The sequence below is a fragment of the Heterodontus francisci genome, chromosome 27 (genome assembly GCF_036365525.1).
Source record: "Heterodontus francisci isolate sHetFra1 chromosome 27, sHetFra1.hap1, whole genome shotgun sequence".
Classification (NCBI taxonomy): domain Eukaryota; kingdom Metazoa; phylum Chordata; class Chondrichthyes; order Heterodontiformes; family Heterodontidae; genus Heterodontus; species Heterodontus francisci.
Window position 1 is genome coordinate 32305235 of NC_090397.1, and position 22954 is coordinate 32328188.

Sequence of the window (22954 nt, forward strand, 5' to 3'; positions counted from 1 at the left end):
GCCTCAATTAGTGATTCAGATTGACCTTTTTAAAAAAAAAATCCAGATCATATTTTTTCATACCTTTGCGATAAACATCAAAAACTATTTTTCTGGCCAACGGGTTGGTTAAAGATCTACACAACAGTATTTGGGAAAGGAATGCAAAGCTGTAATCCTTTTGTGCCATTTCTATAGTAGCTCATCCTCTACCAACTGCACTAGGTATTGACTGGATCTAGCACTGATTTTATGCTATCTAAATAACATCCAGCTTGACATACTTATTGATCCTTTAGTTAATTATGCTTTAACAAAACATTGAAACACATACTGATAACCAGTGTTTACTTTGGCTACTAAGAATCCCTAATAATCCATTTCATGTTCTAAACAAATGAAACAGTTGACAATTGCTGACTTACCTGCTGAGAATGTCAGTTGGATTTGTTCTTCAATGATCTCCAGTGCAATAAAATCATGCTTTTCATTAAAACGTCCGTTATAAAGTAGCAAGGCATTTCTCTCCTTTGTTGCAAACCTGCAGCAGGGAGACAAAATGAGAAAAAATAATCAGTTAACAAGGCATGCAGAAGTTGCTGGAAGAAAATCATTCCTGTTGTACTCTTCCAACAACATAGTCTGTCTAAGATTAACACGCCATCGTTGAATACTAGGGATCTGGGATTTAAATAGGAAATGTAAATCCATGTATTCATGTAGTAGATTTGAATAGATTTACAGTTCATAAATTCATCCTGAATTTGGAGCGGAACCCAGTTGCACCATGATTCCACCCCATTTGCATTGGCCCTTCAAGTGTAATGATGGATCTTTCACCTGCCCTCCACATCAATGGAGGTATGCCTGGGCTGGTTCCAGCCCCTTTGGAAACTATGCCATTACAGCCTTTGTTGGCCCCAGCAGAACTCATGCTAGCTGAGAGCTTGTGTGGGTCCCACCGAGTGCCTTAATAATCTGCAAACCTTTCGCGGGAAAGGAAATCAGTCATCTTCCCAAAGAGGCATAATTCTTCCACCGGGTGCAGAAGATCCAGAAGTCAATTTTCTTCAGAGCCTCGTCAGGCCAACTCACCACCATTGGAGTGGCATAGTATCGCTCGGTCTTTCTGACGGGTGCTGCTGATGCATCTGTGCAAGTAAAAGCCTGGATGCACCTGCCTGCAACTGCCACCACCGACCCTGGTAAAGTTCAAGGGTTAGGAAGTGGGACCATGCAACTTGCATCTTTTATACGTGAAGGGGCGCCCAAGCAGAAAATGCCACATAATACTGATGCTTGCACCCATATCTGAAAACTATATGACGTAGCTCTGCCCCACAGCTCCTTTTTAAGAGTACTGCTCTGGCATCTAAAAAAAATTCTCTACAACTTCAGGGATCCAGGCCCTGATCCCTCCCCCATTTCATGGTGATCATCATTGGAAACTGGACAGTGGGAAAACTATCCCTAGTCTAGTTCTTTATCAATGACAGCTTGAGCAATAATAACAAAGCCACATTAGTTAATGAGGAGAAAAATAACTTTTATAATCTATAAATAATTGTGTAACGAGGAGAGAAGAACAAACAAGTAAATAAATTATTTGCATTTCACGTAAGTAGTGCAAATCCACTGAGGGAGGTAGAGAAAAACTGAGAGTGCAAGTAACTGAAAATTAAAGCTTTTGGTACAGAATAACAAAGTTACTTGCATCTTAAGCAAGTTTAGTTAAGTGGCAGTTAACATTACTATTATGTGTGAGGCCTACCTGTATATTTCAGTGTCAGGAGGGTGAGTAATATTTTAACCCTAGTCCGTGAGGTGATAAATTGTGGTATTAAATTATCATATTTAGGGTGAGAGGAATCCAGGAGACATCTGATCCCAGTATTCCAAAATGGGATTACCCAGGAGCAATCACATGCTAACCTACTAATATCAACATTTAAAAGAATTTAATGCGGGTGGGGGAACGAGAAAAATATCTCATCAGGAATGCAATTCTGCATCTCGCGTTTTAATATATTATTTTGATGTTAAACAGAACTTGCTCTGAAGATGTTCTTGATAGGCTTAACATGAAAATCAGTAACAAATATCTTGAGGAAATTTTCAACAAATTTGATAATTGTGGATAATTCATGAACACGCTGAAAACAGTCTGCTGCTTATGAGTTAATGTGCACACTATCAGATTTACAAATGTAAATTAGTTAGGAAAACAAGGGACGGTTTGTTATTTGAAATGAGCAGAAGATCTACAAAGGAAGCTCTTCAACTGAAGCCAAATGCAGTGCGGATCTCTGCTTTAAACTTATCATAGAGTTATAGTCACTCACTAATTAACCTGCATTGCTAGAAACCTTTTTAAGACTGAAGCTACTGTACCTCCATTAAATTAAAGAAGCCTCTGGAGCTGAAGGGTTAATCTTTCTACTTGCCCTTGCCCTCCAACCACCCCCACGCACCCCCCAAGGTAAAGATCGATTAGTGGCACAAAATGAAGGGTTTATTATCAAACTGACACTTAGATCTCCTGAATGGACATAACCTACACAATATCTGACACATGGCAGAGGTAATGAGGGTAAGGCTTTATGAGGCAAAACCCTCTTACATTCCAGAAACCCCTTTGCAACAACAATGACGACAATATACACCCTCTTCAGATGCGCCCGTCTGCACTAACTTAAAGGTGGTCTTCATCACATGTGCAGACTCAGCTAGCTTGCAGTGCTTCTCCAAAACTTGAGCAAACCTGTCTCCCAAATGTAGCTTACAGCTACAACAGGTTTAGTCAGTTCAGCAATTGCTGTTTCGTGAGCAGGTACCTGAATTTCTCCCTCCCTATGCCAGAGGCGACATGTAATGTCTCTACCGCTATCCTGGGGACCAAATTGGCTCAGCACCGGGGTTTGAACCTGAGATCTTCCTTGTCTGTACGGCTCAGTTCCACACTGAGCAGCACATTTTAAAATTGAACCACTGGAGGATCCAGAAACATAATTTTCTGCATGGTAAATATTGGAAAGTAGATTTACAGAATGATACAGAAATGATGAGTACTTCATGATTTGCAGAATTTTGTTTCATGTCCATTCTAATATGATTGATTCCTGGATTAGGACAACAATTCATCTGGTTAGCATTTCCTTTACATCTATTTTACTGTTTCTGTGTCGCTACATCACTTAAAAAGAATCCACGTGGCTGGAACTTCCTCAGCTCAGAAGTCAGACTGCAATTTACAGATTAAATGCTTTCCATTATGTCCCTCAAACTCTAGCAGGTGACTTGGTCTCAATGAACTACAAGATGAAAGTGGCCAGAAACAGCCTAAAATGATGCACTGGCTAGTAAACCAAACATGTAACAGCTGATAGATTGCTTGTTAGAAATCTAGTATTGGAAGAATCATTTTGAAAGTCACCATCACTTCTGAACTATACCCATCAATATTAACCTCAACTGACATTTAGCTAACAGATTTCACCTAAAATCTGGCTCACTTTTAAAACAACAAATAAATACTGAGAATGATACATGCCCAGTAATACCAGGAAGGCTGGAGGAAAACATTAAAAGGATTTGCTCGGAGTATTAAAAGTACATTAAAGGTGTATAACTTTCCCAGTTGGCTATGCCTTTTACATCGAAGGATAATCAGTTGAAAGTACAAACACTGGAGGGCTCACAAACAAGACACACTGCTCAGAAAAGTAGATACTCAACAGGTAATTGCCTTGATAGTCAACATGGGATTATGGAGGCCCTTTGTCAAGAAGCTAACTTGTTCAGAAGTAGAAGAGAAGAGGGATCAGCGTTAGTTTTAAGTAGATCAACACAGTGACAGGTTTCATTTCATTACCAATTCTAATGCTGACCAAGAAGCCACTGTCAGCACAGAATCATTCATTATGTCACCCTACCATCTGTTACCTCATTACCATGACATTCAGATTTACAATGCAATGATGTCAGCACATGTTCTGACAAAAATGAATGCCCATGTGGTCATTCCATGTCAAGGCTACAGTTTAAAATGGAGTCAGCCATGTGCAGCTAACACATCAGATTTGAGTAATCACTGAGTTCCATTGAGAATACAATGGGCGTAATTTTGCAGTCAGCGGTGAAGCAAAGGTGCTCACTACTGACCTTGAAGAAAGCTGCCCGCTAAGATCTAGCGATTTCTGTGGCATGGATTTCCCTTTTCTTGACTCCAGTTCGTTTCTGATGCCAAGTCAAGACGATCTCCAGACATTCAGCAACAGTAATGCCATTAAGCAGGGTAAGCAGCCAATCACATTGATTCTCACAGAAAACAAACTAGGAAGTAAAAACCACTGAATCCCTTCACTTTCTGAATTGTACAGAGAGCGAAATAAATGATTAGAACATACACACGAGTGAGGTAAAAGCTAAAATATCATAAGCAAACTATTTCAAAAAATTCTTTTAAAAATCTTTGGAATTTCTTTTTAAGGATTTTTCCAGCAAGATTAAGCACATAGGTGTGGAGGTTCTCATCGATTCAATGAGTTCTAATTGATTGTATTCTGGGGGGAACTCAACAGCGTGCCCTCGGGAGAAGCACAGAATCACTGACAGCAACTTTTCGTGTTTAACTGCACATGTGCGAACTCCAGAGGTTACTGACAGTTTCAGAGGAGTAATGATAGCAAACACTGACAGTTTTGCCATTACTATTGCAAAATTTGAGCCAAGGTTACAGAGCAAGTACAGAGCCTGGATTAATGCACTGGATCTTAGTGTAAACATGATACTAAGGTATATCGTAAGCAAACAACAGAACAGTCAAGAATTTGACCCGATAGGGAAGGAGAAATGAGAGGGCGATGTTGAAGATGATTCTCTTTTTTTTATCTAGTCAAAATCGTCTAGGGCCGAGAATGGTTATATTTGGCTTTCTGTAGGCTATGTAAAGATTGTTTCTGACTGTCTACACTCATATATATGGTGGGAAATTAATGTAATGATTTGGGGGTTCAAAATGTGAGGAGAGGTCACTTTATACATGGGCCATTTTCTTGCTTAGATTTCCTCCTGGATGATTTCTGTCTAGCAGCAGCATTTCATATGGGAAGTGGTGACAGATACCAATTGCTACTGCAAAGACAAGATCTAGCAGCAACATCACACAAGCATGTTTCTATCAGCTATTGCCCCAATGCTCCCCATTCCTCCAGTGCTGTTATATATAAATGACACCACACATTACGAACTTCAGTCCTGGCTCCTGCTGGTTTGTATTCGTCTCAGCTCATGTCTTGGATTTTAAATCAGATGGGGAAGCCGGAACAGAAATTGAGAGGGAAAGCTGCAATTTAAATATCATAGCATGAGAGGAGCAGATCAGGGCAATAACAGTAAGGAATGCAAGGGTTGAAATGAAAAAGTGGAGAAAGAAAATGTATTTGTTAACATGAAAGCAAAGATCATTTAAGGTTTGACTGGAATGTTGGGGGAGCCACCTTATACACGGATTACTTTGTACACAGCTTTATGCAGCAATTAGTCATGTAAAAGTATTGCTAAATTCTCAGGAAGGCCTTAATTAATCTGGAAGAACAGAACTTGGGCTGTAATTAGAAAAAATTGTAAAAATAGCAAAGAACTAACCACCTTTACCAGCACATTTATAAATAAGTTTCCTAGACGATAGTAAACACTCGGCACATTCTTCACTACAGCAGTTTGCTTCTTAACAAGGCATATAATTTATTACAAAGCACTGAATTAGGTGCAGCTAGGCAAACCTGTAAATTCATTAATATAATTACCAAGTTGTGGAATGGTGCTGAAAGGGAATTTTAATTCTTAAGAATTTTTTAAAACTTCAAAAATATTCACATTCAATGCACTTACATCTCCAGAAAAAATTCCCATTGCTTTCTCAGATAAATGCTGAGGAGTACAATTATGACAACATGCAGAATTTCTGTATTTTTAAAACTCTTTTCACATTTTGAGATTAAGGACTGCAGATATATCTCCAAAGGGCTTGGATATTCTCTCTGTTGCCCTCAATTTAAGTCCTAGGAGAATACACATTCTATAAAAACAAACTGCTGATCACCAAGTCTACAAATAGAAGACACAAAGAGTGACTGAATACCCAGTTGTAAACCTGATAACTTGCCAAATGCTGATGTCATAATACTTTTTTTTGATGGTTTTTGTTGCATTAAATCAGATCACAGTGTTATATGGATTGCTTGTCATTCCTAAAGATACAAGCTGGCAATAACTTTTTATTCTTTCTTCGAATCTCTGGGGTACCAAGCATTGCTTCCATGGTGACATTAATAGATTTTGTTAAGTGTACCAAGGCTTGGACAAGATTAAACAAATGGGTATTTGGAATTCAGCATGCTGTCCATTATATAAAGAGCTGGCCCAGTTCATTAACATGCATGAAGCAATGCTCGTGCAAGATAGAGCCAAAGGCTTCTTTGTGGAGAAATGAGAGGCATTCTCCAATATCCAGTCTATTTTATAACTCCCTGGAAAAGTACCAGGGCACATAATTTAAAACCAGGCCAACCAATGAATGAGGAGAAGCAGATTGATTGAAATACAAATTCAATGTAAAAAGGAAAAGATCAGCATAATCACAATGTGCTAAATACAGGTTACAATCCCCTGATTTTCAAGAACAAGTATTAACAGAGTGAAAGTAAAGGAATATGTAATTAACAATCTGAGTCACATAGCAAAGATCTTCCACTGTGTTGCATGGTGTAAGAGTACGACATGTCAAATTACATTCACGGGCCCATTTTTAAGTGCTCTCGCTACTAGCCAGATGCCTTGTCCATCGACCGCACATAGCAGGATATCACAGGCACCCCACCTACAATATTCCACCTGCTAATTCTTTTTAACAATTTTTATTGGGACCTCAAGAATACATATTTGGATTTAATAATGTTGAATTTTTATAATGTCTGCACTGAGTACTGCTGGAGGGCACAGAGTATTAAGAAGGGAGTTTGGTAATTGAGGGAGTTCGGTCAGGAGGGGAACTATAAATTAAGAAAATAAATCTGAGTGCACTGAGTGTAAAGTGGGGGTTTGGTGCGTGAGAGAGGGGCTCCTTTCTTTCTTCTACCTTTTTACAGCCTCCAGTAGCTGCCTCTCTCTTTGGTACAGGGGTAGAAGTTGATTGGCGAGTAAATGGGAAGTTATTTTACTTCTCATTGTAATAAAAAGTTTTTCAAGTTATGTTATGGTAGGTCAGTTTGGCTAAGTGGAATGCACATTCTGTGGTATGTGGGAAGTCATGGACACACCACGTGTACTAGACAAATACAACCGCAGAAAGTGTCACCGTCTGCAGCAGCTTGAGCTCCAGGTTTTGAAACTCGAGCGGTTGCTGGAGTCACTGTTGTGCATCCGCGAGGCTGAGGATGTAGGTTGGCACGTTTAGGGAGGTGGTCACACCGCCGGTTAGCAGCATGCAGGCAGAGAAGGAGTGGGTGACTGCCAGGCAGTCTAAGAGAACCAGGCAGACAGTGCAGGAGTCCCCTGAGTCTATCTTGCTTGCAAATTGGTTTTCCATTTTGAATACTGGTGAGAGCGATGGTCCCTCGGGGGAATGCAGCCAGAGCAAAGTGTGTGGCACCACGGGTGGCTCAGCTGCACAGGAAGGGAGGAAGAAGAGAGAAAGAGCAATAATGATAGGGGATTTGCTAAGGGATCAGACATGCGTTTCTGCAGGAGTAAACATGACCCCAGGATAGTGTGTTGCCTCCCTGGTGCCAGGGACAAGGATGTCATGGTACAGCTGCAGGACATCCTTCTGGGGGAGGGTTAACAGCCAGAGGTCATGGTCCACTTTGGCACCAATGACATATGTAGGAAGAGGGATGAGGTCCTGAAAGCAGATTTTAGGGAGTTAGGAAGGAAATTAAAAAGCAGGACCTCCAAAGCTGTAATCACAGGATGATTCCCAGTGCCATGTGCTAGTGAGGATTGATTGATTGAACATGTGCTGGAGACTCGGTGCAGGATGGAGGGCATCAGATTTCTGAGGCATTGGGACCAGTTCAGGGACAGGTGGGGCCTGTACAAGATGGACAGACTACACCTTAACAGGACCGGAACTAATATCCTCGCAGGGTGATTTGCTAGTGCTGTTGGGTAGGATTTAAACTAGCTTGTCAGGGGGGTGGGAACCTGAGGAGTAGCTCAATTTGAAAGGAAGTAAAGCTGGTAACAGGAGGTAGAAAAGTAGCAAGTGACATTACAAGCAGGCAAAACAAAGGCAAGCATCAACTAGGCTTAGAATTCAGAATAATGTCAAGAAGACAAGGTTAAGAACACTCTACCCAAATGCACGCAGCATTCGCAACGAGGTGGATGATTTAAAGGCCCAAATAGAGGTAAATGGGTATTATCGAATTGTCATAACAGAAACGTGGCTACAGGGTGACCAAAACTGGAAACTGAATATTCAAGGATATTAGCCATTTAGGAAGGACAAGCAAAAAGGAAAAGGAGGTGGTGCTGCACTGATAATAAGGGATGGGATCAGTACATTAGTAAGGGCGGATCTCAGATCAGAAGAACAAAATGTGAAATCTATTTGTGTGGAGCTATGAAACAGCAAAGGGCAGCAAACATTGGTAGGAGTTGTTAATAGGTCACCAAACAGTACTGCTTGTGTGGGGCATGGCATTAATCAGGAGATTAGACAGGCATACAGCATGGGTAATAAAGTGATCATGAGTGATCTAAATCTGCATATGGACTGTGTAAACCTAATGAGCACTAATGCTGTGGAGGACGAGTTTCTGGAGTGTGTTAGGGATGGTTTTCTAGAGCAGTATGTTGAGGAACCAACTAGAGAACAGGCTATTTTATTAGTTTTATGTAATGAGAAAGGGCTGATTAATAATCTTGTTGTAAAAGAAACTTTAGGGATGAGTGACCATAATATGATAGAATGTTACGTTATGTTTGAAAGTGAGGTATTTCAATCTGAAGCCAGGGTGTTAATTTTAACAAAGGAAATTGTAAAGGTATGAGGGACAAATTGGCTGAGGTGGATTGGGAAAATACATTAAAAGGTATGACAGTACATAGGCAATGGATAGTCTTTAAAGAAATATTGCACAGTTCACAGCAACTATATATTCCTTCAAGGCACAAAAACTCCAAAAGTAAAGGCAGTCAAGGGTGGAGAACAAAGGAAGTTAAGGATTGTATAAGATTAAAAGAAAAGGCCTATAAAGTTGCCAGAAATCATTGTAAATCTGAGGATTGGGAGGATTTTAGAATACAACAAAGGAGGACGAAGAAACTGATAAAGGGAGAATAGAATATGAATGAACGCTGGCAAAAAATATAAAAACGGACTGTAAAAGCTTCTGTAGGTATGTAAAAAGGAAACGTTTGACTAAGACAAATTACAGGTAGAGTCAGGAGAATTTATCATGAGGAATAGAGAAATGGAAGAGAAGTTAAATGATTACTTTGTGTCTGTCTTCACTGAGGAAGATACAAGAAATCTGCCAGAATTAGAAATCCAAGGCATTAGGAGGAATGAGTAATCAAAGGAAATTAGTATTTGTAAAAAGGTTGTATTGGAGAAACTACAGGGGCTGAAGGTTGCTAAGTCCCCAGGACCTGATATTCCATATCCCAAAGTGGTGAAAGAGGTAGCTATGGAGATAGTGGATGCATTGGTGATCATTTTCCAAAATTCTATAGATTCTGGAGCAGTTCCTGCAGATTGGAAGGTCACAAATGTCACCCCAGTATTTAAGAAGGGAGGGAGAGAGAAAACAGCGAATTACAGACCTGTTAGCCTTACATCAGTCATTGGGAAAACGCTAGAATCTATTCTAAAGGATGTGATAAATGGACACTTGGATAATAATGAAATTAGGCATAGTCAACATGGATTTATGAATGGGAAATCATGTTTGATGAACCTGTTGGAGTTTTTTGAGGATTTAACTAACAGAATTGATAAAGGGGAGTTTGGTGGATGTGGTATACTTGGATTTTCAGAAGGCTTTTGATAAAGTCCCCCACAGGAGGTTGGTTAGCAAAATTAAAGCACATGGGATAGGAGGTAATACACTGGCATGGATTAAAGATTGGTTAACAGGAAGAATGTCGAGAGCAGGAAAAAATGGGTCATTCTCGTGTTGGCAGGCTGTGACTAGCGGGGTACTGCAGGGATCAGTGCTTGGGTCCCAGCTGTTCACAATATATATCAATGATTTGGATGCGGGGACCAAATGTAATATTTCCAAGTTCGCGGATGACACAAAACTAGGTGGGAATGTGTGTTGTGAGGAAGATGCAAAGTGGCTTCAAGGGGATTTCGACAGACTTCGTGAGTGGGCAAGAACGTGGCAGATGGAATTTGAAGTGGAAAAATGTGGTTATCCACTTTGGTAGGAGGAACAGATGCGCAGAGTATTTCTTAAATGGTAAGAGATTAGAAAGTGCAGATGTTCAAAGGGACCTGGGTGTCCTTGTCAATAAGTCACTGAAAGCTAACATGCAGGTGAAGCAAGCAATTAAGGCCAAAGGTAGGTTAGCCTTTATCGCAAGAGGATTTGAGTACACGAGTGGTGAAGTCTTGCTTCAATTGTATAGAACCTTGGTTAGGCCGCATTTGGGGTAGTGTGTGCAGTTTTGGTCCCCTTACCTTAGGAAGGATATTATTGCCACAGAGGGAGTGCAACAAAGGTTCACCAGACTTGTTCCCGGGATGGCAGGACTGTCCTATGAAGAGAAGCTGGGGAAACTGGGCCTGTATTCTTTACAGTTTCGAAGAATGAGAGTTGATCTCATTGAAACCTACAAAATACTTGAAGGGATAGACAGGGTAGATGCAGGTAAGATGTTTCGCCTGGTTGGGGAGTCTAGAACCAGGGGACACAATTTCAAAATAAGGGAGAAGCCACTTAGGACAGAGATGAGGAGAAATTTCTTTACTCAGAGGGTTGTGAATTTTTGGAATGCTCTACCCAGAGGACTGTGGAAGCTCAGTCATTGAGTATGTTTAAAGCAGAGATTGATAGATTTCTGAACACAAATGACATAAGGGGATATGAGGATAGTGTGGCAAAAGGGCATTGAAGTGGAAGATCAGCCATGATCATATTGAATGACGGGGCAGGCTTGATGGGCTAAATGGCCTACTCCTGCTCCTATGTCCTATATCTGTATTTTGATGCATTATTTTATGAAGCCATTGTACGAGTAAGGGTACATTCACACTGATATTTTATGAGGTCATTGTATATGCAGACACTTTACGAGACTGTACATTCTCATACACAGTTTATGAATTCACTGTGGATCCAGAGTGCACAGTACCTGCAGGAAGAATGGATCACTGGGAGCAAAGAAGGTCCGGGATGTGAAGCAGCTTGCTTGGTCCTGGGTTCTGAGGTTAGTTAGAGCTTGGGATAGTGGTGAAGGGTTTATGAATACTGATGATCATGTTGGTGGGGTTATAACACTCATTGGACATGGATGGGACATTTTCTGCTTTGTAGCTCTCAAAAGGACATTCTCCAGACTGCCTAATATTTCTCCATTTCCAAAGAGCACAAATATTGGGCTGGATTTTACCAAGCCCTCAATGTCATGATCTGTGGTGGGTGGGGGGCCTGAAGATGGGTCTGGATGAGGCCTGTCACGGACCACGCTGCCAGGAGGTCTCAGCCTGATCCTCTTGGCAGTGGCGAGCATCCGTGGTGGCCCCTACTGCTGCTGGGCGACGGGACCGCAATTAAAATATTCAAATGAATGAAATGAATAAATTTACCATAAACTTCCCTCCAATCTCGAGGGCCGGCACTCGCACGCCTTCAATTCCCTGTCTGAGGAAAGGTGGCGTGACACTGGAGGGGAGGGCGACAAGATAGGATTTTCAGTGTGGCCGGGGGAGGGGGGGGGGGGGGTGGGGTGTGGGGCGGAGCGCGGGATCAAATACTTGTAATGGGTGTTGGGGATGGTGGGAAGGGTTCAACTTCAAACTTTCTGCAGTTTGGGTGGGGGAAGGTCAGATATAAAGGTAAGTGTTTTGGGGGGGCAGAAGGGCAAATAGTTAATGTAATCGTTATTGGGAGGTGTTGGGAAAGGGGCATTAGAAATGTATTTATTTTATTTGGGGGGGTATGAGTTTAAAAATTTAAATTGGGCAGCATGGTTGGCTGCCCTTTAAAAATGGTGCCAGCGCCTGCACACAGGCAGCTGACACCATTGCCGGAGAGGAACAACCTTCCCCCTCCACGAAATTGGCAGGGGGTGGGGGGGGGGGGGGCGGGCCGACCCTGGCTATTTAAATGAGCCACCACGCTTAGATTGCGGTGGTTCTTTGGCGTGCAGCTCTCTGCCGAGATCGGCAGCGGGCTTTTAAAATCCAGCCCATTGTTCTGATTGGCAGAAGTCCCAGATGTATTTCAGACAGGTGTCTGTTGTGGCTGCATTCTGCTTGGAGAGAGAGTCATGCAAGCCTGCTCATGCTGGAAGCACTTCTCTCAGGCCCAGAAACTACTGACCACAGACCACCCTGAGATTGTTCCGAGTAGTTGTAAATGGAAGGCAAAAAATTAGCGGATGAGTCTGGACGAGAGAGGAAACAAAGGTCAGAAAATAAAAAAGTTTGGCAGTGCTCAAGGGTATCTACTTCAATGCCAGGAGTATAGCAAATAAAGCAGATAAACTGAGGGCACAGATTGACACCTGACAGTATGATATCATAGCTATTACAGAAACATAGCTTAAGGAGGGACAGGAATGGCAGCTCAACGTTCCTGGTTACAGGGTTTTCGGACGTGATAGACAGGGAGATAAGAAAGGAGGTGGGGTGGCAATTTTTAGCAAAGAAACAATTACAGCTGTGAGGAGGGATATGTTGGAAGGTTCATCAAATGAGGCTATGTGGATCAAGCTAAGGAACAAAAAAGGGGCAATCACACTGCTGGGAGTGTACAATAGACTCTCATACAGTTAGAGGGATTGAGGAGAGTAGATATGTAGGCAAATCTCTAAGAAGTGCAAAAACAATATGGCAGTAATAGTAGGGGATTTTAACTACCCCAATATTAACTGGGGTAGTTTTAGTGTGGAAGGAATTGAGGGAGCAGAATTCTTGAGGAGCATTCAGAACTTTTTTGGCCAGTCCAACAAGAGAGGGTGCAGTTTTAAACTTAGTTTTAGGAAATGAAGATGGGCAGGTGGAAAGGGTGGCGGTGGGAGAGCATTTTGGTGGTAGTGAACATAATTCAGTTAGTTTTAACATAGTTATGGAAAAAGGACATGGACAGAACAGGAGTTAGAGTTCTCAAATGGGGCAAGGCTAATTTTACTAAGGAGTGATTTAGCGAAAGTGGACTGGAAACAGTTACTTGAAGGTAAATCAGCGTCAGAGCAGTGGGAGACATTCAAAGGAGAGATGCAAAGGATTCAGAGTAAACATATTCTCACAAAGAAAAAGGGTGGGACGGCCAAATCTAGAGCCCCATGGATGTCATGGAGCTTACAGGGTAAGATAAGGCAGAAAAGGAAAGTTTCTGTCCGACACTGAGAACTCAATACTACAGAAAGCCGAGAGGAGTATAGAAAGTGGAGAGTGAAATCAAACAGGAAATTAGGAAAGCTAAGAGAGGGTATGAAAGAAGATTGGCAAGTAAAATCAAGGTGAAAAAGTGAACCCAATGATGTTTTTTCAATACATTAAGCGAAGGAGGATAATTAAGGAAAGAGTAGGGCCCATGAAAGACCAAAAAGGTAATCTATGTGTAGGGGCAGAAGATGTTGGTATGGTTCTTAATAAATAGAGTCTGTCCTTACAAAAGAGGGGGACAATGTAGATATTGCAGTCAAGCAAGGAGTGTGAAGTATTGCATGTGATAAACATAGGGAGGGAGCAAGTATTAATGGGATTTGCATCCTTGAAATTTGGATAAATCACCAGGGCTGAATGAAATGTACCCCAGGCTGTTAAAAGAAGCCAGACAGGAAATAGCAGAAGGCCTGACCATCATTTGCCGTCCTCACTGGATACAGGTCTGGTGCTGGAGGATTGGAGGACTGCTAACATTGTACCTTTGTTTAAAAAGGGAGCAAGGGATAGACCGAATAATTACAAGCCAGTCAGTCTAACCTTAGCAGTGGGCAAATTATTGGAATCAATTCTGAGACAGGATAAACTGTCACTTAGAAGGGCCTGAATTCATCAAGGGTGGTCAACATGGATTTGTTAAGGGAAGATCTTGTCTGACTAACTTGATCGAATTTGTTGAAGTAACAAGGAAGATTGATCAGAGTCGTGTAGTTGATGTGGTCTACATGGATTTTAGCAAGGCTTTTGATAAGGTCCCACATGGCAGACTGGTTAAAAAAAAAAGCCCATGGGATCCAGGGAAATGCAGCAAGGTGGATACAAAATTGGCTCAGTGGCAGGAAACAAAGGGTAATCGTTGACGGGTGATTTTGCGACTGGAAGGCTGTTTCCAGTGGTGCTCCGCAGGGCTCAGTAATGGGTTCCTTGCGTTTTGCGGTATCGCTTAACAATTTGGACGTAAATGTAGAGGACATGATCAAGAAGTTTGCAGATGACACAAAAATTAGCCATGTGATTGATGGTGAGGAGGATAGCTGCAGGAAGATATCGATGGACTGGTCATGTGGGCAGAAAAGTGGCAAATGGAATTCAACCCGGAGAGGTGTGAGGTGATATGGAATCCTTTCCTTGATTAGCCATGGTATAGAATAAAAGAGCAGGGAGGATCTGCTGGAATTGTAGAAATCATTGGTTGGACCACAACTTGAGTACTATGTGCAGTTCTGGCCACTTCATTACAGAAAGGAGTTAATTGCACGAGAGGGCTCATTGCCTGAAGGGGTGGTAGAGGCAGAAACCTTACAACATTTAACAAGTATTTAGATGAGCACTTGAAATGCCATAGCATGCAGGGCTACGGGTCAAGTATGGAAAATGGGATTAGAATAGATAGGTGCTTTATGGCTGGCATGGACACGATGGGCCGAAGGGCCTGTTTCTGTGCTGTATAACTGTATGACCCTGTGATATGAAGGAGATTTACAAGAATGTTGCCGGGACTGGAAAAATGCAGCTTTGAGGAAAGATTGGATAGGCTGGGGTTGTTCACCTTGGAACAGAGAAGGCTGAGGGAAGAATTGATTGAAATGCACAAAATTGTGCGGGGCCTGGATAGAGTAGAGGGCCTATTTACCTTAGCAGAGAGGCCAGTGACTACGAGGCATAGATTTAAAGTGATTAGAAGAAAGATTGGAGGGGAGATGAGGAAAAAATGTTTCACCCAGAGGGTGATGGGGGTCTGGAACTCACTGCCTGAAAGGGTAGTTGAGGCAGAAACCCTCAACTCATCTAAAAGGTGTCTGGATATGCACCTCAAATGCTGTAATCTGCAGGGTGATGGACGAATTGGAAGGTGGGATTAGGCTGGGTGGCTCATTTTTGACCGGTGCAGATACGATGGGCCGTGGCCTCTTTCTGTGCCTTAAACATTCTATGATTCTATAGTCTCTCAAACAATAGTCTACAATGGCTGGATGAGGAGCATGACCAGAACACGTGCAGAAAAGCGCCCTTCCGAACACAGCCGCCCCCCAGCATGTTATTGCGGGGGGGGGGGAGGGAGGAGGTGGAAGTTGTGAAGTTTGTGCAATATGCACAATGTTAGGTGGAAGAATTTGAAGTGGTTTCCCTTCAGTTTGCTGTAGGTGATGGTGTTCACGGAATTGCTGTATTGGTTATGCAATTCCTCCTCCCTCAAGAGTCATCCTGGGGCACATTCTCAGACAATCGTTAGGCTCTCCTGTTTTTTTGAGGTAAAAAAAGGCATGAAACAACAACACCTTGCACTTAACAAACATCCCACTGCACATCAAAGGAGCAATTATCAAACTAAATTTGACACAGAGCCACATAAGGAGATATCAGGACAGGTGACCAAAAGTTTGATCAAATAGGTACGTTTTAAGGAGCATCTCAAAGGAGGAGAGAAGCAGAAAGGTTTAGGGAGGTAATTCTAGAGCTCAAGGCTAAGACAGCTAAAGGCATGGACGCCAATGGTACAGCAACGAAAATCAGAGATGTACAAAAGGCCAGAATTGGAGAATTACAGATAACTCTGAGGGCTAAAGGGCTGGAGAAGGTTACAGAGATAATAACATAAGAAGAGTAGGCCATATGGCCCTTTGAGCCTGCTCCACCATTCAATACGATCATGGTGATCTTCTACCTTAACTCCACCTTCATGCAGTAGCCCCATATCCCTTAATATCCAATAATCTATTCATGAATACAGTCAACAACTGAGCATCCACAGCCCTCTGGGATACAGCATCCAAAAAACCCTTTGAGTGAAGAAATATCTCATCTCAGTCGTAAATGGCTGACCCCTTATTCTGAGACTCCAGCCAAGGAAACAGTCTCCCAACACCTACTCTATCAGTCCCTTAAGAAGTTTCAATGAGATCACCTCTCAGTCTTTTAAATTCTAGGGAATATCGGCATAGTCTACTCAATCTCCTCTTAGGGCAATCCCCTCATCCCAAGAATGAGATTAGTGAAGCACTGTTGCATTCACTCTAAGGCAACTGAGGAGACCCAAAATGTACACAATTCCAAAGGTATCGTCTCACCTACACAATTGCAGTAAGACTTATTTACTCTTATACTAAAATCCCTTTGTAATAAAGGTCAACATACCATTTGTTTTCCTAACTGCTTGCTTTATCTGCCTGTTAACTTCTGAGATTCCTGAGAAGGAACCCAGGTCTCTCTGAAAACCAACATTTCCCAGTCTCCCATCATTTAAAAAAAATTCTACTTTTCCTTGCAAAGTGGATAACCTCACACTTCCCCATTTTATATTCCATCTGTCATGTTGTTGCCCACTCACTTAACCTGCCCATGTCCCTTTGCAGCCTTTATGTGTCCTCCCCACAGCTTACTTTTACACATATCTTTGTATCAGCAGAAGACTTGGATACGTTACCCCGAGTCCCCTCGTCTAAGTCATTGATGCAATCTGTAAATAGCTGAGGCCCAAGAGTAGTAAGTTCTCTGGTGAGTCATCTCAAACTGAAAGTTAATTTAACATTTGAATTTAACTTTGATCTTTAAAAACTGTAAAATAAACTGCAAGTTAGTTAAAAGAAAGTGCCTGTCAGTGGAAGATAACTGTCAATCAGCTTTAAGTGATTGCCTGAATAAGAAGCTAATTACTGTGAGCAGGAAGCTGAGCAAGCACTTGTAATTTGGGTGTGGCTCAAAAAAGTCAATAAAAGTGAACAGTATCATGCTGATGCCCAGAGTAGTCATAAACGGCGTGTATCCTAAATAGTGTGTAAAAGTTGGGAATTTCATGCAGATGGGTAAATATTTTTACATTTTTGTTAAGTGTTTTAGCATTTAATTCAAGTTAGTCTATTCTGTCTCCTGGTTGTTTTCTGGTTCCCATATGTTAGAAATAATCACACTTTAGACTTGGAAAAGCTAGAGGTCTTTGTTTATTCCATTCAGCTTCCATGCTCCCTGGTATAGGACAGCCCAAGGCTGGTTTCCAGTTACACATCACATGACTCTCTAGTGCAGCTGTGAATATGCCCCCACCACCAGGAACACTTAGTTCTGAGCTAATTAGTTCTTAGCACTTTACAGGTAGTATAACAATATATAACAGTCTGCAGAAAAAAACATGACAAACTAAAGAGTACATTATTTATATCTAGACCAGTGGTTCTCAAACTTTTTTGCTGGTTTTTAGGTGCAACTGAGGTGAGGCAAAAGACCGTGCGCACCACCTACTTGTCCTACCCTACATGCTTTTGCTTGCCACTACAAAGCAACTTATCAGAATTGATGGGAATTTAAGGAAACTATAAATATTTTGCTGCTTTTTGCTATTAAATGTAATAAATTGCTGTGCATTAAGTTTTTGTATTAAATATCATAGGTAAATTATTTATTCATGCCAAAAACAAAAAGTGTAGACATTTTCATATGATAAACATTATTACAAGAGACCAAGTTTATTTGAAACATTCTAATATGTATTATAAAATCATCACAATAATCTTCTGAGAAACTAATGCTAATCTTACATCAATATTAATCAAACAAAATCAACAGCAACATAAATCTTGCTTCTAAAACTACATTGTTGTTGCTTGCACTCAGGACAACTTGTGCCACGTACGTGGCAGCCAGTCTGGTTGTGTGAAGTCACAAGAGTGGTGGAGATGAGGACTATGGCCTGTTATTGCATATGGCCTTGGCCTTGTGTGTTAGTGACTTGCATTTTGGACCAGCACGCGGGCCACCTGGAGGACCCTGGTCTGCGGACCACTGATCTGGGCTAAGATATGGCAGAGCGGGTTGCGTGTCTGGACTGCAGTATGTGGGAGTTTGTGGACAGCAAGACTGCCCTGAGCAAACACGTCTGCAGTAAATTTCTCCATCTCAAAAATCTCAGGATCAGCGTCATTGAGCTGGAGTGCTAGCTGTAGCCACTCTGACGCATAAGCAATGGGGAGAAGTATCTGGACAGTTTGTTCCAGACTTCAGTCCCATCCTGTAGAGAGGTGCAGGTTCAGAACGGGGTTGGTGTGACCAATACAGTAGAGTAAGGGGAATCCAGCTTACAGAGAGAACAAGGATCTGCAGAAACGGATCGTATCCATCGGATACAATGTACTTGCTACCAATAAGGACAAAAACTGTTGAAAGGACAGCAAGAATGTTGACCACAGAACCTTGGAGCAGGAGGCAGTCCAAAGTGGGGAGGATGGAAAGTGTACTGTGGTAGCTGTAGAAGATTCAATAATTAGGGGGAGGGTTAGCATCGTTTGTATGCAGGATCGAGAATCCCACATGGTACATTGCCTACAAGGTGGCAGCATGAGGGACATTCTGAAGAGGGTTGAAAGGGTACTGGAGAGGGAGGGGTAGGATCCTTTCATTGTGATCCATGTTTGGAACAACAACATAGGAAAGAGTTGGCAAGAGGTCCTTTTTGGAGAATACCAGGAACCGGAAGCTAAATTATACAACAGGGCCTCAAAGATTACAATCTCTAGATTATGAACCGAACCACGTGCAAATTGGTGTTATGATAAACAGATTAGGAAGTAGAATATCTGGCTGAAAAAGTGATCGAAGAAAGAAGGGTTCCATTTCATGGGCCACTGACACCAATAACAGCATATGAAAGAACTGTCATATATTGGGATTGGTTCCACCTGAACCAAGCTAGGACCAAGTCCCTAGTGGAAAGGATAAACAGGGCAGTCACAAGGACTTTAAAGTAGTAAATGGGGTGGGGAAACAAGGCTCAGGAGTGAAAGCCAGTGTAAATAATCATTTGAAAACAAATGAAAGAGAAGAGAATGGTAAAAAAAACTCAAATGGTGTGTTAGGCACTACACGTAAAGGGAAAACTAAATGATGTAAAGTAATTAAACCATCAGAGAGAAATATGAAACATGAGTAAAATATTTCAGCACAAAGACAGGTTAGGGCGTGTAGCCCAAATAAGCATTCTTTATGCAATCGCACGGAGTACAAGGAACAAATTGAATGAATTGCAGGCGCAAATTCAACTTTTCACATGTATGCTGATGACACTCAACTCTATCGCATCACCACTTCGCTCGACCCTCCACTGTTGCTAAATTATCAGACTGCTTATTGTTACGAAAGTGCTTCTATTTTTAAATTTTTTTTGAGGACATGTGTTAAAACTGAAAAGATTCCATGAGTTTGTTTTTTAAACAAGTTCACTGAAAGGACACTTCAGATATATTGTTTGAAAACCACCTGTGCTGGAAGTCATGTGCTTTGGGCTCAGTAAACAAAAGAACCCTTGATGACCTGGGGAAAAATGGTTAAAGAGAAGCCACACTCTCTGTTTGGGGTTTGGACATTGTTTTCATTTTAGTTGGGTGTGAACTGTTTGAAGACAGTTGGTATTTTCCCTGCCAAGGAAAAAGAAGCCACCAGAGCTCACCTCTTTCTCTACCTCTTGGAAGAAATCCTGCAAAGACCCAGTGTGGGAGAGCTAAAATCCCTGGTGCTGCATAACTCCTGAGAAACTGGAAAAAAATCCTGCGATTCAAGTGTTTGCTGGTGGAAAAACCTGATGCCACATTTCTCTTAGAAAGCCTACCAGAATCATTCTCGACATCTCCAGAACGGACTGCTTCTGAAACAATCCCAGTGATCAGTCTCCGTATACCCGGAAGCCAGACCAAAAAAAAGGGGCAACTGAATTCCTTCCATATCTTCTCTTTTTTCATCAAGAATTAGCAAGTATTTGGCCAAAGTAGTCTTTTTTTTTTAAACAGACCGCCGCAGAGAGAATTTCTGTATTTTTTCCAGTGTGTGTAAGTGTAATTGGGGAATTTAAAAAGTGAACTTTCATATTTGAATCCGTGTGTTAATGCTTTGCTTCGTTACTGGTTAAGTCTTGTTTCATAATAAATTGATAATTTTAATGTTTATTAAAGAAACCTGCTTGATGTGTTTTATTCTAGAATTAAAAAAGAGTCTATGATTGGTTGTATCGGTAACTGGGTAAACATTTAAATGTATGTTGTGACCTGTGCAGAAGTGGAACGAGAAAAGACAGTGCACTCCTCCCACCTTGATCGTAACATTATACTGGATGAGCAGAAATTTCCTCCAATTAAATATTGGGAAGCCATTGTTAATTGGTCCCTGCTCTAAACTCCATTACCCAGCTAGCGACTCCATCCCTCTCCCTGGCAACAAGCTGAGATTATGCCAGTGTGTTCGCAACCTTAGTGTCGCCCCGAAGTGAGCTTCCAAACTCATATTCATGCCATCACTAAGACCACCTATTTCCACTGTTACGACCTCAGTAAGATCATTATTAAAATATGGAATATGAATCCCCAGATCAATTTAAAGAATTACACAAGATTTCACGCTTGAAGACTTTTATTATAACAACTGAATTAAAAGAAATCCCCATTAAATAAATAGTAGTTTGTAAGTAGCTGATGCCCCAAATTACAAAGAAAGGCATTTACTTATTCTTCTTTGGCCTCCTTGTCTCGGGAGACAATGGGTAGCGCCTGGAAGCTGTCAGTGGTTTGTGGAGCAGTGCCTGGAGTGGTTATAAAGGCCAATTCTAGAGTGACAGACTCTTCCACAGGTGCTGCAGATAAAATTGGTTGTCAGGGCTGTTTCGCAGTTGGCTCTCTCCTTGCGCTTCTGTCTTTTTTCCTGCCAACTGCTAAGTCTTTTCGACTCGCCACACTTTAGCCCCGCCTTTATGGCTGCCCGCCAGCTCTGGCGATCGCCGGCAACTGACTCCCACGACTTGTGATCAATGTCACACGACTTCATGTCGCGTTTGTAGACGTCTTTAAAGCAGAGACATGGACGGCCGGTGGGTCTGATACCAGTGACGAGCTCGCTGTACAATGTGTCCTTGGGAACCTGCCATCTTCCATGCGGCTCACATGGCCAAGCCATCTCAAGCACCGCCAACTCAGTAGGGTGTATAAGCTGGGGATGTTGGTCTCCTCGAGGACTTCTGTGTTGGAGATACGGTCCTGCCACCTGATGCCAAGGATTCTCTGGAGGCAGCGAAGATGGAACAAATTGAGACGTCGCTCTTGGCTGACATACGTTGTCCAGGCCTCGCTGCCATAGAGCAAGGTACTGAGGACACAGGCTTGATACACACGGACTTTTGTGTTCCGTGTCAGTGCGCCATTTTCCCACACTCTCTTGGCCAGTCTGGACATAGCAGTGGAAGCCTTTCCCATGCGCTTGTTGATTTCTGCATCTAGAGACAGGTTACTGGTGATAGTTGAGCCTAGGTAGGTGAACTCTTGAACCACTTCCAGAGCGTGGTTGCCGATATTGATGGATGGAGCATTTCTGACGTCCTGTCCCATGATGTTCGTTTTCGTGAGGCTGATGGTTAGGCCAAATTCGTTGCAGGCAGCCGCAAACCTGTCAATGAGATTCTGCAGACACTCTTCAGTGTGAGATGTTAATGCAGCATCATCAGCAAAGAGAAGTTCCCTGATGAGGACTTTCCGTACTTTGGTCTTCGCTCTTAGATGGGCAAGGTTGAACAACCTGCCACCTTATCTTGTGTGGAGGGAAATTCCTTCTTCTGAAGACTTGAATGCATGTGAGAGCAGCAGGGAGAAGATCCCAAACAGTGTAGGTGCGAGAACACAGCCCTGTTTCACGCCACTCAGGATAGGAAAGGGGTCTGATGAGGTGCCGCTATGCTGAATTGTGCCTTTCATATTGTCATGGAATGAGGTGATGATACTTAGTAGCTTTGGTGGACATCCGATCTTTTCTAGTAATCTGAAGAGACCACGTCTGCTGACGAGGTCAAAGGCTTTGGTGAAATCAATGAAAGCAATGTAGAGGGGCATCTGTTGTTCGCGGCATTTCTCCTGTAGCTGACGAAGGGAGATCAGCATGTCAATGGTGGATCTCTCTGCTCGAAAGCCACACTGTGCCTCAGGGTAAACATGCTCGGCCAGCTTCTGGAGCCTGTTTAAAGCTACTCAAGCGAAGACTTTCCCCACGATGCTGAGCAGGGAGATTCCACGGTAGTTATTCGAACACTTGAAAACCTCACAGCACACTTACATGTTACACTGTCCTCACTGATGGTGAAATCTTTGTGGTTAGAAGTCCCAGTTGCAATGAGTTGAATCACCCAGACCTTTTCAAAATCAATTTCCTCTTCACTCACTTCTCTGAGCACTTCCGACCTGGATGTCTGTGAATAAGGCGATTCCTGGTGATCCTGTTGGGCTTTCACTTCTCCAAATCGGGTCAAGATTTCATGGTCTTTTGCTGTATCAGGCTTCCGGAAGCAGGTTCTGATGAAAGGTCGCTGAACTGAAATATTAACTTTGCTTC

At 42.2% G+C, this 22954-nt stretch overlaps 1 protein-coding gene across 5 annotated transcripts in view; it reads right to left on the bottom strand.

The window, feature by feature from the left end:
• celsr1a (cadherin EGF LAG seven-pass G-type receptor 1a) overlaps positions 1 to 22954 on the bottom strand; it is a 403243-nt gene that overhangs the window by 141857 nt on the left and 238432 nt on the right. For all 5 annotated transcript variants that reach the window (XM_068059123.1, XM_068059121.1, XM_068059120.1 and 2 more), the window contains exon 5: positions 405 to 520. In XM_068059123.1, the coding sequence (XP_067915224.1) occupies positions 405 to 520 (116 nt within the window). The remainder of the gene's footprint in view (positions 1 to 404; positions 521 to 22954) is intronic.